Below are 15,229 nucleotides of genomic sequence, written 5' to 3' on the forward strand. Positions count from 1 at the left end.
CCATAATATCCAGCTATGAAGCAAAGCATCAAGCTTCCCCCCTACCCCAAAAAATATTTTTAGGGCAGAAAAATCACACAGCCAGGGAGCCAAGGACCAAGCAAAGTTTCCAGATTCTGTACTTCATTTGACCTCGAAGAGGGAAATGCTTCCTTCCCTACTTCCTTTTAATGTATGGCTGCTGCCACTTTTAATGTAATACTTCTGGGATGGCTCAGTCAAGAAAGCACAAGACTCTAAACCTCAGGGTTGTGGGTTCAAGCTCCACAGTGGGCAAAGATTCCTGAAGTGCAGAGGGTTGGACTAGATGACCTTTGTGGTCCCTTCCAGCTGTACGCTCTATGATTCTATGACATCATCAAGTGGCCAATGTGCTTCTGTTGAATTTGCAGCCAAAATATTATAGCCACAAAACAGCAGAGGCACAAAAGCAGCAGATGGGAATCAGAAATGCCAAAACCTTGAACCAGCCTGCACAGCTATTACGAACAGATATCTCCCATGTTCCACATATTCCTATTTTTGCAGGCCTACTTAATCCATGACACATTGGATTACACAGTTGCATTTAATGTATATCAATTCACATCAGTATCAAACACTCTACATATTTCGGGACGCGGGTGGCGCTGTGGTCTAAACCACTGAGCCTCTTGGGCTTGCCGATCAGAAGGTCGGCAGTTTGAATGCATTGCTCTGTCCCAGCTCCTGCCAACCTAGCAGTTTGAAAGCACGCCAGTGCAAGTAGATAAATAGGTACTGCTGTGGTGGGAAGGTAAACGGCGTTTCTGTGTGCTCTGGCTTCTGTCACGGTGTCCCGTTGTGCCAGAAGCAGTTTAGTCATGATGACCACATGACCCGGAAAGCTGTCTGTGGACAAACACTGGCTCCCGCGGCCTGAAAGCGAGATGAGTGCCGCAACCCCATAGTCGCCTTTGACTGGACTTAACTGTCCAGGGGTCCTTTACCTTTTTTACCTTTGCATATTCATGCTCTGGAATCCCAACCCAGTCTACAACAGTGGCCTCATATGTACCAGTCATGGCTTCCCCTAAAGAAATCTAGACCGTTAAAGGTGTAGGCTGTTAACTGTAGAAACTGTTGAGGGTATTGAGAGTTATTAGGAGACTTCTCACAGAGTTCCCTGGAAAGAGGGAAATTGTAACTCTGTGAGCAGAACAGGAGTCTCCCAACAACCCTCAGCACCCTTAACAAACTAGAGTTCCCAGTATTCTTTGGGGGAAGCCATGACTGTGAAAGTGATATAAGCAGTGTTTTTTCCCCTTAAAAATGTTTAGGAGTACTCTCATTTTCCTACTCATATTGAAATACTGCCCCTCATTGAGGCCAAACTTAAATTCCCAAAATGTTCAAGGGTATGCCTACCCCTGCATCCCCCCAGATATAAGAGTCCATTCGAGATATGGCGCATCACTCTGAAGAATTATATCCTAGTCCCAATAGCTTTAGGATTGGCTCTGACACAAATGAGTAGGAGTTAATTTTGTCCGAGGCATTTTCATTAAGCATTGTTCGCTTTGTACGTCATATTTATAATGCACCTTCCCATTTTGAAATAATGCTTTTCAGGGCCCACTATTACAAGGCTCACCAAAGTGATTGAAGGGGACCCAGAATTTAAGCTGGTCAGGGAAGGCGAGACAGTCACTAAAGTTATTCATGGAGGTGAATATGTCTCATGGACTGCACATTACTAACCAGAATGGTTTGGAAGAGGCAGTTCCCAGTTCTCTTAAACTACTGGATTTGTTCTTAGCATGTGTTATAATGATGTATTGCAACTATACGGTTTTATTATTAAACCCTTTGCCTCGCTTTCCCTTCTTCTTGGAATGTTTTCTCTCTTTTTTTCATTTTGTGCACTGAATTTTTGCTTTCTCTATTTTTTCACACCTGCCCTCTGAATTGTACCCATGAGATGGAATGTGGAAAAACTCTTTTGATTCCTTCGTATTCTAACATAAGTAGCATGTTTCTAAGAATCATGACCGAGCCTCAAGAAACTTGATGTTTTTTGTGAACAAAAAAATGAAAACTACCTGCCAGTCTACCCAAAGGCTCAACTAAATATTTATTTATTTTTAAATAATACATTATGTTCATAGCTTGAGATGGTGAATATTTGACATGGGCATGCTTGGGAATGTAAATGACTTTCTTTGCACTCTTCTACAAGGCCCTGAGTGAGAACTTTGAATCTAACCATTTCTAACATTGACCCTCTTGCCCCAATGGCTGCATAACGGAGACAATGGGGAAACATCGAAATAATCCAGTGAATTGACCGTCTCTAACTTTTTAAAACATCTTTATAGAGCCTAAAATTAAAAAATACACGAAAATAATTGATGGTTACCCTGTGGAAGTGACTGAAAAAGAAGTGACCGAAGAAAGAATCATTCAAGGTAAAAAAAAAACATGCGTCAAAAATACACCCAGTTTTGAAAACAAAAGCTTTATAACGAAAAGAATATGCACAGTTTTAAAGGTTTCCTGATGGAGTCCACTTCTGATTCTGGGCCATTTGAGATAGTTACCAGAAGGAGAACAAACCTTTTCATAGAATGGCCATATAATCTCAGTTCTTGAGAAAATACCTTAGGAGGAGGAAGAAATAACCCTCAATCAAGGAATTCCATTCCCACCTTAACGTTCATTGCCATCTTCTATCATTGCCATCTCATGTTCCTCTTATTTGTTATCTGTTTGCTGCATAGCTGTTTGTTTGTTTGTATAAACAAAATTATATACCACTTGATTGTAATAAAACCTTAAAGTAGCTTAATTTTTTTAAAAAAAATACAGTTTTTTTTAAAAAAAAGATAGTTGAAAACTGATATTGAAAAACATTCCAAAACTAATTAAAAACAACAATAAACTAAAAACAGATGCAAGCACATCCAACTTAGATATGTCAGGAGTGGCTTGCCTAAACAAAAATGTTTAAAGTAGGTATCAGAGAGTGTTCAGTGACAATGCTTGGCTAATACCAACCTTCAAGGAGGTCTGAAGTGTAGGCAGCACTTCACTAAAAGCTTGATTTCGTACTATTTGCAGAACAAGCATTATGCGGCACCTCTAACAGTGCCATTTCTGCAGAACAAAGAGATCCAATGAGCATGTATAGGGTAACGCTATCTTGCAAGTAAATTGGCCCCATGCTGTTAAGGACTTTATATATGAATACAGACCAGTGCTTTTTTCCCAGGAAAAAGTGCTGGCGCTCACCAACAAGCAGGGGGAGTGTCCAGCATGTGGGGGGCATGGCCTAATGCCAAGGCTGGGTGGCAAGGGTGGGTTAGCTGCTTGATGCTCCCTCGCCCACCTGCCCAACTACCAGGGCGCTGCTGCCCCGGTGAAGAGGCCTCCCCTGCCCTGCTTTGGGAAGGAGGCAGGAGGACTCCAGGACTTTCAGAGCATCCTGCCTCCTTCCCTAAGCTAGGCAAACACTTCCCGGGTTGGGGGAAGGAGGTGCGATCCTCTGACAGGATCCGAGAGCCCCTCTGCCTCCTTCCCTCCCAAAAGGTCGCTGCACTGCGTACCACCAGAAAGAAAGCACTGATAGTAATACTTTGAACAAATCAGTGCAGTTCTCTGAGCAGAGATGTACTATGCGGACAGAACCTTACCCCTGGCGGCAGCCGCCTTATCCAGTGCCAGATTTACCTATAATTGTAATTTATTATTTGTACCTGCCCATTATAAGCTAAACAAGCTATAGCTTAGGGCCCCACTCTCTTGGGGGCCCCCCAAAGGGAAAAAAACTGGATGTACATTTCCAAAATATAAGATAACTTCAACCATTACTTTGATAAAATACATATTTTGTTATGTGCAAATGGCTTTAGATACCTATTAGGTCCACAAATTACCATATGGCATATATTCAACACAAAAAACAGCGACAATTTGTTGTTTGCAAAGGACAGCTGGACATATAAAAGGCCCCATTACCTTCAGTAGCTTAGGGCCTCATCAAACCTAAATCCGGCCCTGGCCTCATCCATCCTACCATTGCATCCAGGCATCAGTTCAGGGCCTGCACAGCTTCTCCTGATCCAAATGTTATTGAAAAATAGAGCTGAGTCTCTTCGGCATAGTGACAGCACCTTGCCCCCAAGCTCCCTCTGCATGGCACTCTCAAATCACATCACCAAATTCAGGAAAGCTGTGTGAATGTGGTTGTGTGTATTGGTCAGATAATTGTAGCACTTCTTGCAACAAATTTCCCTGCACTTTCAAAAGCCACCCTGCTCTTTGTTGTAAGCTATGTGTCTGTCAAACCGTCCACCAAACATGCCACCCTCCTGTAAGTTACGCTGAATGCACCTAAGCTTCTACTGAGACCTTATTTCATCATTACTTTGAACAGGAAGATATGGTTACCTACAACACAACAACGGAAATTTGGGAGGGTTTCCCCGCCCCCCACCTCGCATGCACCTAACTGGATCTTTTTCACTTCAGGACCTGAACTGCAATACACTCGAATCACTACAGGAGGTGGGGCAGATACTGAGGAGACTCTTAAGAAATTGCTGGAAGAAGGTTAGTATTCTTTGTCAAAGGGGAAGTTTGGACTGTGATCTCGCACTCTCAAGGATTTATTTTCTAAGGATAATTAATGCCCATTTTAGCAGCTCCGTAACATGAATAGCGCTTATACAAGGCGGAGTCTGGAAATGACTAGATATGAACATTTGATCATGGGAATGATATGCACAAAATTAATAGGATTTCAAATGTCTAAAGAAATGAATTTTGTGAATGTCTGAAAACTCAGATACACATCCATTTAATGTTGGCAGTCACCTAAACAAGATTTTCAGCATTCGTTTGCAAATTTCTGAAGCATTTAGAAATTAGCAAAATACATCTGGAATTGGCAGTATACAAAATTGACTTTCTAGTCTACTATCTGGTTTCAATGGAAGGCATATCTTAGCTGTAATCTGTCTTGAATTCAATATGTACTACATTGATATTTTAATTCTTGTTCAAGTGAAACAGCCAGTATGCTGCATATTATAGACCAGGAACACACTGCAACCATTTATTTCTTTTAATGAAAACAACCAGATGTTTGGCGTGAGGCTTTTCACTGCAATAGATAATTGTGTAATTATAAAGTGAGCTCGTTAAATGTGCTGCAACCACCAATTTCTCAATGTTCCGCATCATGCCATAAACATGTATTCTGTCAGAGGTGACCAAGGTGACCAAATTCATTGAAGGTGACGGTCATTTACTTGAAGATGAAGAAATCAAAAGACTCCTCAAGGGAGGTTAGTGAGTGTGAGACAACTAACCTCATCGTAATGAGTGCCAAGAGCTGACAAACTGATCTTTTAAACTTTTTCAAGACTGATTCAATTAAGCCAAATTTATGGAAGAAAAACCAAACCCAATGCATGAAATGATGAACTTTGAGCAATCCGTTTACCTCCACGCATGTTGGAGTACAATAAAGCTTTATTTGTGTGAATCTGTTCAGTCTTTAAAAAGTTCCAAATGAGCAATGAAGATTTATTTGCATTATAAATATTCTGTGATCACTTTTGAATTTTAAGATATTCTTCCAAAAGTAAGTGCAACACGTGAGAAAAGTCCAAATCTTTTTGCATTGCTCATTTAAAAATGAATATTCATTGCTCACTATTTAACTGTCAAAGGCATGTACGGCATCCTTCTTTTGAAATGACTTTTGGTTCTGTGCATTAAAGCTTTGTAATTATCTTCAAGAGTACAGTGCACTCATCTTTGTACTGATGAGCATGTTGATGCAAACTCATTTCAGTTAATAATAAAAAGGTGCAGAATTCGCAGTCTGAACACCTATTGCAATAATGTGCAGCGCTATCTTGACCTGGCGCCACTGGCCAACTTAATGCTAGCCAACAAAGCCGTTCTCAGTGCAACTGTGGAAGTAGAAGGTACTATTACCAGATATGGCGTATAAATGTCATGCAAAATGGCTATATGGTTGGTTCAAATGAGGAATGACTGCAGTAGAATTGGGCAGTGATTCCTAGAAGTAGCATCCTAAAAACATGTGTACTACGCTACAGAGGCAACCAGTTTGGTGCTGTGACAATCCCATGTGTCTGAGAGATACAAGTAACACCTTTCAATGGATGATCAACTCACAGCATGCTGTTTTGTGCCCAATCCTTGGCGTGCCCATTTGTAGGATGAGGATTTCGCCACCATATGGTTGCCAGCCAGCCAATAGCATCTGAGCATAATGAACTGCCATACAGTATTAGTCGGGTGCACTGTATTGCCAGAAATGACATTCTGATCCTCTCTATTCTCCTTAATAATCTACTGATCACCAAGAAATAACCAGAAGAAACTGACGGGCAATTTTTTAAAAATCGAATGCTTATGTTATTAATCTGTATACCTCAATTGAATGGTTTTGCTTGTTGTGGGATATTTAAGAAGTGAAGGGAAAAAAGAATTCAAGTATCTGGACAAAGTTAACATTAACCCTGACCGCTAAATCCAAACTATATATTTTTATTCTTGCTCAAGTTAAAGTGAGACCACATCAGCTTCTGCTATGATTATCTCACAGAATTACAGTCCAGCTGGCTCTACATTGGTTTACAGCTTGAAATCCTTATATAATGAAGTTAACCAGGAAAGCCTTTCTTGCATAAAAATTGCCTAAAGAACTCAGAAAGTATTTAGCAAATGCCATCTTACAGCACAAAAATCCAGCTGTGAATGTCCCATTGAATTCAGTGGGCTTCACTCTCAGGGAAGTGGGATTAGGGTTCTAGCTTTAGTTTAATAAAACTATAAGAACAGGTGATAACATATTTATTTTATCTAAGGGACCTAACTGTTGAGAAAAGAAATGCTGAAAAGCATCCATTTTTATGGCATTCCACAAACCAAAAGGTGACTCCAATAGTGGTTTCACAATTGTGCATTTGAGAAGAGTAGCATCTGGAAGACTGGAATCTCCCTTTAAAAAAAAATTCTAAAGGATAAGTAGCTGTAGGTTGCAGGATGTGGATCTAACAGCAGGCAGGCAATTGAAGGCAGTAGCCTTCTAACTGTAACGTAAGAATTGCCTAATCCAGTTTTCATGGAGTTGATATGGCTTATTCAAACTTATGCTGTAGTTTTTTTAAAAAACAACAACAACAGTGCAATCCATTGTTTCTAATCTCAATTCTTTGCCATTTCCCCCCAAAAATATTCCAAGTGATAAATCATGAGTACAATTAGCTCAGTGGGAGAGGGCATGCGATGGACACTGAAGATCTCCGACACATTCCACAGAATCTCAATTTAAAATCATCTCCAGTAACAGGGCTGAGAAATGGTCCCTGCCTGGGACCTGGGAAGCTTCTGATAGTCAGAATAGGGTCCTGGGTCGGATGGTCAAGTAGTGAGCCACAGACCACACGGAAGTAGCTAGAATCTCTGCCATAAAACCTGAAATATCATAAAGTGATCCACTGAATTCTTTTTTCCCGTTCTTCTTGCAATTGTGAAGTGGCTACTAGAAACAGAACCCTTGACTCGTTTATTTGTCTTTGTCTTTATTTTTTATTTTTCTTACTTTGCTTCATTTATTCCAGCCCTTCTTTTCCTTTCACTGCCATGAGAGACCCGTATAATTCTTTGAGACTTGCCTAGACCCCCACCCACCCCACCCCCATACACAGATATAAACAAACACATGATTTGCACGCTGCGATCATGATGGCGATGGCTCCACAGACATTCTGGAGCTGTCTTTCCCCAGTTGAAACTGGAACAAAAATTATTCCATTGCCTACGGTAACACAACAAGCCCTTTGCAAGTTGTGAACTGCACTGTTAAGATTATTGCAATGTAAACTAACAACAGTGCATGCTCGTTGCACATTTGTTGAGGCAATTCTTGGCTACCAGCCACAGAACAGAGGATTTGTCACTTCTAAGAAAGTATTTCGGAATTTGCTCATGTTGTACCCATCCACAGCCTCTTCAGATGTAACATTTCAAATATGGACCACTTTCCTGTTTTTAAAAAACCTACCCACTCTTAACTGGCAATTGTTTTTAATGCCTGTTGTAGCTGGATCTGAGTACACCAAAGTTACTAAAGTAATTGAGGCAGAGCCACAGATTATCGAGACAGAAATAAAGAAAATTCATCTGGAAGGTTAGTTATGCAGTAATATGGAACCGCCCTCTTATCCAAACACTTGTTGTGAGTGAATTACTTGCATGGAAATCAGGACCAGACCTAGAGAATACAGAATTGTTTATTTCCACCCTATACTTTTGAACGCAGTTGCTTACGTAGCCTATTGGCATGAAATGACTTTGTTTTGTTCACCAGTTTAAAGTTGCAGTGTTCTGTATATTTACAACTTACTTGAATAATTTATTAGTCATTAACAAACAAACAAAAATCTGTTTCAATTATTCTAACCTCCATAAAGGGATGTTAAGCATTTCTCATAGTTCCTTTCCTTTTAATCTTCCAACAAGACTACAATATACCTGTCATCTACTTTACTATGTATATTAAGTTGTGCTTGCTGATGCCAATGATTTGTTCAAGACACATTGCATGATTAAGCAGAATATTAATTGCTAAAAAATTTTTTTGAACCAGGTCTTATTTGAAACTTATGCAGAATGCCTGTTCAAAAATATGCAAGTGTTTCACAAGCCTAAGCCAACTAGAAACATTGGAGCTGGTACCCAGAAAGGATGTGGGGGGAATGTGGGAACTTTCACAGTACAGTGGTACCTCGCAAGACGAATGCCTCGCAAGATGGAAAACCCGCAAGACGAAAGGGTTTTCTGTTTTGGAGGCGCTTCGCAAGACGAATTTCCCTATGGGCTTGCTTCGCAAGACGAAAGCCCATAGGGAAATCTCCGGGGACCTCTTTTAAATGCTGGTGGTGGGGAGCAAAGCCTTTCCCCCCCCCTCCGGCCTTCAGAAGACGTCCAGGAAGGCCGGCGGGGGCCGAAAGGCTTTGCTCCCCACCGCCAGCATTTTAAAAGCAGTCCGGGATAGCAGGGAAGCGCTTCCCGCTATCGCGGACGGCTTTTGAAGGCAGGCGGGGGGGAGCAAAGACTTTCGCCCCCCGCCCGCCTTCAGAAGAGGTCCAGGACCTCTTCTGAAGGCGGGCGGGGGGCGAAAGTCTTTGTCCCCCCTGCCTGCCTTCCCGGGAGAGCGGAGAAAGGCAGCACGTTTCTCCGCTGTCCCGGACGGCTTTGGAAGGCAGGCGGGGGGGGGGCAAAGACTTTCGCCCCCCGCCCACCTTCAGAAGAGGTCCAGGACCTCTTCTGAAGGCGGGGGGGGAAGTCTTTGCTCCCCTCTGCCTGCCTTCCCGGGAGAGCGGAGAAAGGCAGCACGTTTCTCCACTGTCCCGGACGGCTTTGGAAGGCAGGCGATGGGGAGCAAAGACTTTCGCAACCCCGCCCGCCTTCAGAAGAGGTCCAGGACCTCTTCTGAAGGCTGGCGGGGGGCAAAAGTCTTTGTCCCCCCCTGCCTGCCTTCCCAGGGGCTTTTACATCGCCCCGGACAGCGGAGAAGTCCTCCGCTGTCCCGGGCGATTTTAAAATGCCGCCCGCCAGCATTTTAAGATCGCCCCGGACAGCGGAGAAGTCCTCCGCTGTCCCGGGGTTTTTTAAAATGCTGGGGGTGGGAAGAAAAGCCCTTGTCCCCCCCCCAGCCTTCAGAAGAGGTCGGGGGACAGACTGTCCCCGGACCTGGTCTGAAGGCGGTTTCCATAGGAACGCATTAATTGATTTTCAATGCATTCCTATGGGAAACCGTGCATCGCAAGACGAAAAACTCGCAAGAAGAAAAAACTTGCGGAACGAATTAATTTCGTCTTGCGAGGCACCACTGTACTGTGAAGGGGGGGGGGAGAAAGCTCAGCATTACGAGTGGGCAGTTTGTATTTTTGACAGCATCACCATTGATAAATTTTTATTTCTAATATCAGCCTGTTAAACTGTAGCATTCTGCCCCTACGATACTTGGATGCTACAGTGTGAAACTGCATGTACTCATCCTCCTGCCTGCAGTAACTTAAAAGCACTGGCTTCCACTTCATTGTATCTTATTTTCTTCTTCCAAATTATGGTCTCTTCCATTCGGACTGATTTACAGGTATTTAACATTGTTTGCCTCATAGCTCCGTATCTCAGCTTTCTAGGACTGTGGATAGAGAACCCAAAGCTCTGGTCAACTAGTGCCATGTACTATAGTGTGGTGTGTGTGTGTGTGTGTGTGTGTGTGTGTGTGTGTATTTCTGAAGCCGCAGCCCCTCGTGCCAGGAGGCAGAGACCTATTTTGTTTTCATTTTTTTGAAAATTGAAAAATCCACCTGGACATGTTGGAGTGCTTCACCATGCTTAAAGTAGTTTTTTTGGATCTCAGTCTGTATCTATAATTGCACACAGTGGCCTACATCTCACTGAGGTGGTAAGTCTATGTTTGGGTGGTACTACGTTTAAATTAAAGGAGAGGCTGAAAATCACTGAGTGTTCCTTGGTGGAGGGAGGGCAACCCTATACCTAGAAATGTCGCATATCAGGGACAAAACTAGGCTAGAGCTCTTCTGCCTGACATGCTGTTTTTTTCTGTGTGCAGATGATAACGTGTTTTGGAGAGTACTCTGATCACTGAATCATATCTGCCATCAGAACAGCAAGTGATCTATAGAGCATGTGAAATATATTGTATAGTAAAAAGCTTTTATTATTCATCCAGTGTCTTAAACTGAAAAAGAATTCGTCAGCTTTAAATTTTTGACATTTCGGAAGATACCTACTGCGCTGTTTCAAACCTCTACAATAAACAATGCAAGACTGCAACACTGTTTTCTGTTTCTTCTTTTTAGAAGCACCTGTTAGAAAAGTACAAACATCCAGAAGAACACAAGGTATGAGGAGGAACATAACACTGTCGTATTTATTTCTTAATTATTTAGGCATTTATATTGTGTGCAATCAATTGTGTCTTTGGGGTAGTTTGCGATGGTTTGTTTTTGCATTTGTTTTATTGTATATTTTGTGTTCTCCTTTTGTATTTTTCTGTTGTGAACCCCCTTGGGATCTTCAGATGAAGGGCTGTATGCAAATTTTAAAAATTAGCAGCAGCAGCAGCAACAACAACAACAACATATAGGAAGGGGGCATGTTGTTGTTGTTGTTGTTGTTGTTTCGTTGTTTAGTCGTGTCTGACTCTTCGTGACCCCATTGACCAGAGCACGCCAGGCACTCCTGTCTTCCACTGCCTCCCGCAGTTTGGTCAAACTCATGCTGGTAGCTTCAAGAACACTGTCCAACCATCTCATCCTCTGTTGTCCCCTTCTCCTTGTGCCCTCCATCTTTCCCAACATCAGGGTCTTTTCCAGGGAGTCTTATCTTCTCGTGAGGTGGCCAAAGTATTGGAGCCTCAGCTTTAGGATCTGTCCTTCCAGTGAGCACTCAGGGCTGATTTCCTTCAGAATGGAGAGGTTTGATCTTCTTGCAGTCCATGGGACTCTCAAGAGTCTCCTCCAGCACCATAATTCAAAAGCATCAATTCTGCGGCGATCAGCCTTCTTTATGGTCCAGCTCTCACTTCCATACATCACTATTGGGAAAACCATAGCTTTTACTATACGGACCTTTGTTGGCAAGGTGATGTCTCTGCTTTTTAAGATGCTGTCTAGGTTAGTCATTGCTTTTTTCCCCAAGAAGCAGGCGTCTTTTAATTTTGTAGCTGCTGTCACCATCTGCAGTGATCGTGGAGCCCAAGAAAGTAAAATCTCTCACTGCCTCCATTTCTTCCCCTTCTATTTGCCAGGAGGTGATGGGGCCAGTGGAAGGGGGCATTAGTTTACCTTAATAACATCTGTTCTCTTTTTTGGTCCACAGGCTCACCACGGAGAAGAACAAGGCTCGTCAGACCTGCAAAAAAGCAGACTGTACAGAAAGAGAACTGAAGCTCTGAAGAAAAGCAACAACAAAAAAAGTCATAAGGGAAAACATTAACCAAATCACTTGTTCCCGTTAACAATTGGGCATAGCATCCTCTACCCCATAAAAGCAGATGGGATTGCATATGGGAGGAAAGCACTCCCTAAAAGATGCATTAGCTGGTACGATCCTAAAGAGCAGGGATCAACTCAAAATGTACCCCTTTTCTATGAATCCGAACTCTATAATTTAAATGCATTCCACCTGCAAGTAAATAAGCTTTAAAGTGAGAAAATCCAAGAGTGTAAGCTATGTAAATGTATCACCTTTAGATCAGCAAAACCATGTGATTTATGTTATTAAATACTATTATGACACAGACGTTAACTTAGAAATCATAATAAACTTTAAGCAATGACATAGGATCTTCGTTTTCATCACTACGTAAAACATTTGCTAGCGAAGCTGATAGATTCTCTCTCCTGCACTCTCCAAAGATAACTCTCTCAAAACGCGAGCGTTCAGGAATGTTCTTGGATCGATTACTGTACTGGCTATCGAAGGTCTCCAATGAAAATAAACTTACAGTAAACACATTAGCTTCCATTCAGAGATGCTTGAATGAAGCAGTAGATACTACATACTTAAACACCAGTGTTCGAGGTGCAAAAGGTGGCGGACATTGTATGAATTTAAACTCCCCATATTTTCAACTGTGTACATGTGGGGATGTTGAATGTGGGTTCTACCTTTTGTATATTCTTTTGTACTATCATTTTTTGTACATATAGGAACCAGCCCGAAACCAGATTGCTAAATCTGTTTATGAGTCAGGCTAATTTGATTAGAAGCAAGAGGTGCTCTTTTGTTTTAAATAGTGTACTCACATACTGATGCCAAAGTATAAAATACATGCACCTTCCTTTCGTTGATAAGGGCAGACTGAATTTGAAAAAAGCACTTATTTTTGGTTCAAATGTATAGAAATGGGGGGCAGAGCCTTTCCTGACTTACAGAATTCAATGGAGCTTATTCATAAGCAAGTGGGGTTAGCATTGCAGCCTTGTATGTATTTTACTGGAGAAAACAGTTGTTTATATGTACGTTCCCCATATCCCCAGTGATGCAACATTCATTTACATTTTGTACTTTCTGTAGCTGAGTACAGAGTATGAAGTGGCCCTTCATTCCAGGGATGTTAACCGAATTAGCTTTTAGGCGTGCTTATAGTTGACGCCACTTCCCTCTGGTTGAAACTAAACCTGAGAAGCAGCAAGATTGACTAGTGGTATGATGATTTGATAGCTTTGAATTTGGAAAAAGATATGCTATTGACTTCAGTGGGACTAAAACAATTTATATTTAAAAACTTTGGCTTGTCTGATTTGTGAATTTGACTCTCTTGCTGAAGTCCTCTGCTTTATGGAATGTGTATTCCTGTGGAAATAGTGAGCCCTGGTGAATTCAACAGGTCTTATTCATGAGCCATTGTACTAAGTAACCCACTTGAATCTAACAATCAAAAGAAATATATCTCCACTATAGCATATAAGTACAGGAGACAATTGTAAGGTTTGTGGAACTTTAGCCTTTAAAAAGCCTGCTCTGAATTGTTGAATTCTAAAACAATCAATGAAATGCATGCAACAAATCATTCTGGTTCAGGAAGATATATATCAACTGGTACTTGGTCCAGAAGCCTTTGCATAAAGGAAGCCCTACCAATTTCCATTATTGATGTGGGCGTTGTTTGTAAATTGTCGTTTTTATAACTAGTTCATTTGCTTCTTCTCCCATACTTGTATGTCAACTATGCAAGAATCTTTGTGAAGGGAGTAACAACATTTCATCAAGGTGCCTTAATTCTGCAAAGTGTGGTTTAAAAGAATTACAGCGTGTGCCTTTATATATTTGTTTTGAAACACATATTCATTAAATAAATTTGGCTGAATTATGGGGATTTGTAGTCAATATTTGATGAGCAAGAAAACATTCGTGCTTGAAAAATTGTATGTGCCAATCATTTTTGAACAGTACTCTGTGAAACCACCAAATTCTTCAGCTAGATCAATAATGACTGACACGCTTCCTTGAAACATGGTGAGGCTCAGCAGGCCTAGATAGTGCTTTGCAAGAACTGAGCGCTGCAGAAATCTCTGAAATTCTGTGGCAGGCATGAAGTGGTTCCTTGGTATTCGAAAGGCTCTCTCAGCATTTGAAAAACATCGACATATTTTTATTCCCATTCCCGTTTAATGTATTATCCATAAGAGCATTGTAAAGCCAAGGTCCGGTAGGTTTGTGGGGAGCTAGGCTCCTGTAAACCTTTGTGCACTCCTGCCAAATGCTGAATTAAGTTTGGATGATTTTGCTAAAGCCCACCCAAAATGCCAGATACCAACGTTAATTCAAAAGCAAGACTTGAAGCATATTTGCAAGTGGCCATGATTGCCCTCTTGCAATCAACCAATGACTGCTCTGTCCTGAAGGGGACATGATGCTGTCCTGTTGTTGTTTAGCCATTTAGTTGTGTCCAATTCTTCATGACCCCATGGACCAGAGCACTCCAGGCACTCCTGTCTTCCACTGCCTCCTGCAGTTTGGTCAAACTCATGCTGGTAGCTTCAAGAACACTGTCCAACCATCTCGTCCTCTGTCGTCCCCTTCTTCTTGTGCCCTCCATCTTTCCCAACATCAGGGTCTTTTCCAGGGAGTCTTCTCTTCTCATGAAGTGGCCAAAGTATTGGAGCCTCAGCTTTAGGATCTGTCCTTCCAGTGAGCACTCAGGGCTGATTTCCTTCAGAATGGAGAGGTTTGATCTTCTTGCAGTCCATGGGAATCGCAAGAGTCTCCTCCAGCACCATAATTCAAAAGCATTGATTCTTCGGCAATCAGCCTTCTTTATGGTCCAGCTCTACTTCCATACATCACTACTGGGAAAACCATAGCTTTAACTATATGGACCTTTGTTGGCAAGGTAGTGTCTCTGCTGATATAATGACATAACCTGACATAATGTGTGCCGTGCTCTCTGCTCACAGTCAAAAGTCATGGCGCTCCAACGCAGTGGTGGTTGGTGCCCAGGGTATTTGGCAGAGTTGCTAGGTAATCCTGGGGGCATGGCCAATGAGTTTAAGAAGCATGGCTATTTGCTCTTGCTCTTTCCCCATCTTCCACCCTCACAAATATACTGTGGATGCAAGCATTTCAGTTGCATGAGTACTTTGCACCTTTCTATTCGGAAGGTGGTGGACTGTCCTTCATTGGATATTTT

General features: G+C 42.0%; 1 protein-coding gene across 18 annotated transcripts in view; it reads left to right on the forward strand.

Moving 5' to 3' along the window:
• Positions 1-13,906, forward strand: part of POSTN (periostin) — a 69,257-nt gene extending 55,351 nt beyond the window's left edge. For 3 of the 18 annotated variants that reach the window (XM_081176290.1, XM_081176300.1, XM_081176304.1), the window contains 7 exons: positions 1,591-1,686; positions 2,337-2,426; positions 4,489-4,569; positions 5,226-5,306; positions 8,102-8,188; positions 10,893-10,934; positions 11,914-13,906. In XM_081176290.1, coding sequence (XP_081032416.1) covers positions 1,591-1,686; positions 2,337-2,426; positions 4,489-4,569; positions 5,226-5,306; positions 8,102-8,188; positions 10,893-10,934; positions 11,914-11,981 — 545 coding nt within the window. In that variant the 3' untranslated portion in view covers positions 11,982-13,906. The remainder of the gene's footprint in view (positions 1-1,590; positions 1,687-2,336; positions 2,427-4,488; positions 4,570-5,225; positions 5,307-8,101; positions 8,189-10,892; positions 10,935-11,913) is intronic. The other 15 variants (XM_081176307.1, XM_081176293.1, XM_081176295.1 and 12 more) reach the window with 9 other exon arrangements.
• Positions 13,907-15,229: the final 1,323 nt, after the last annotated feature.

Source organism: Podarcis bocagei (assembly GCF_964188305.1).
Source record: "Podarcis bocagei genome assembly, chromosome: 17".
In the NCBI taxonomy this organism is placed as follows: Eukaryota; Metazoa; Chordata; class Lepidosauria; order Squamata; family Lacertidae; genus Podarcis; species Podarcis bocagei.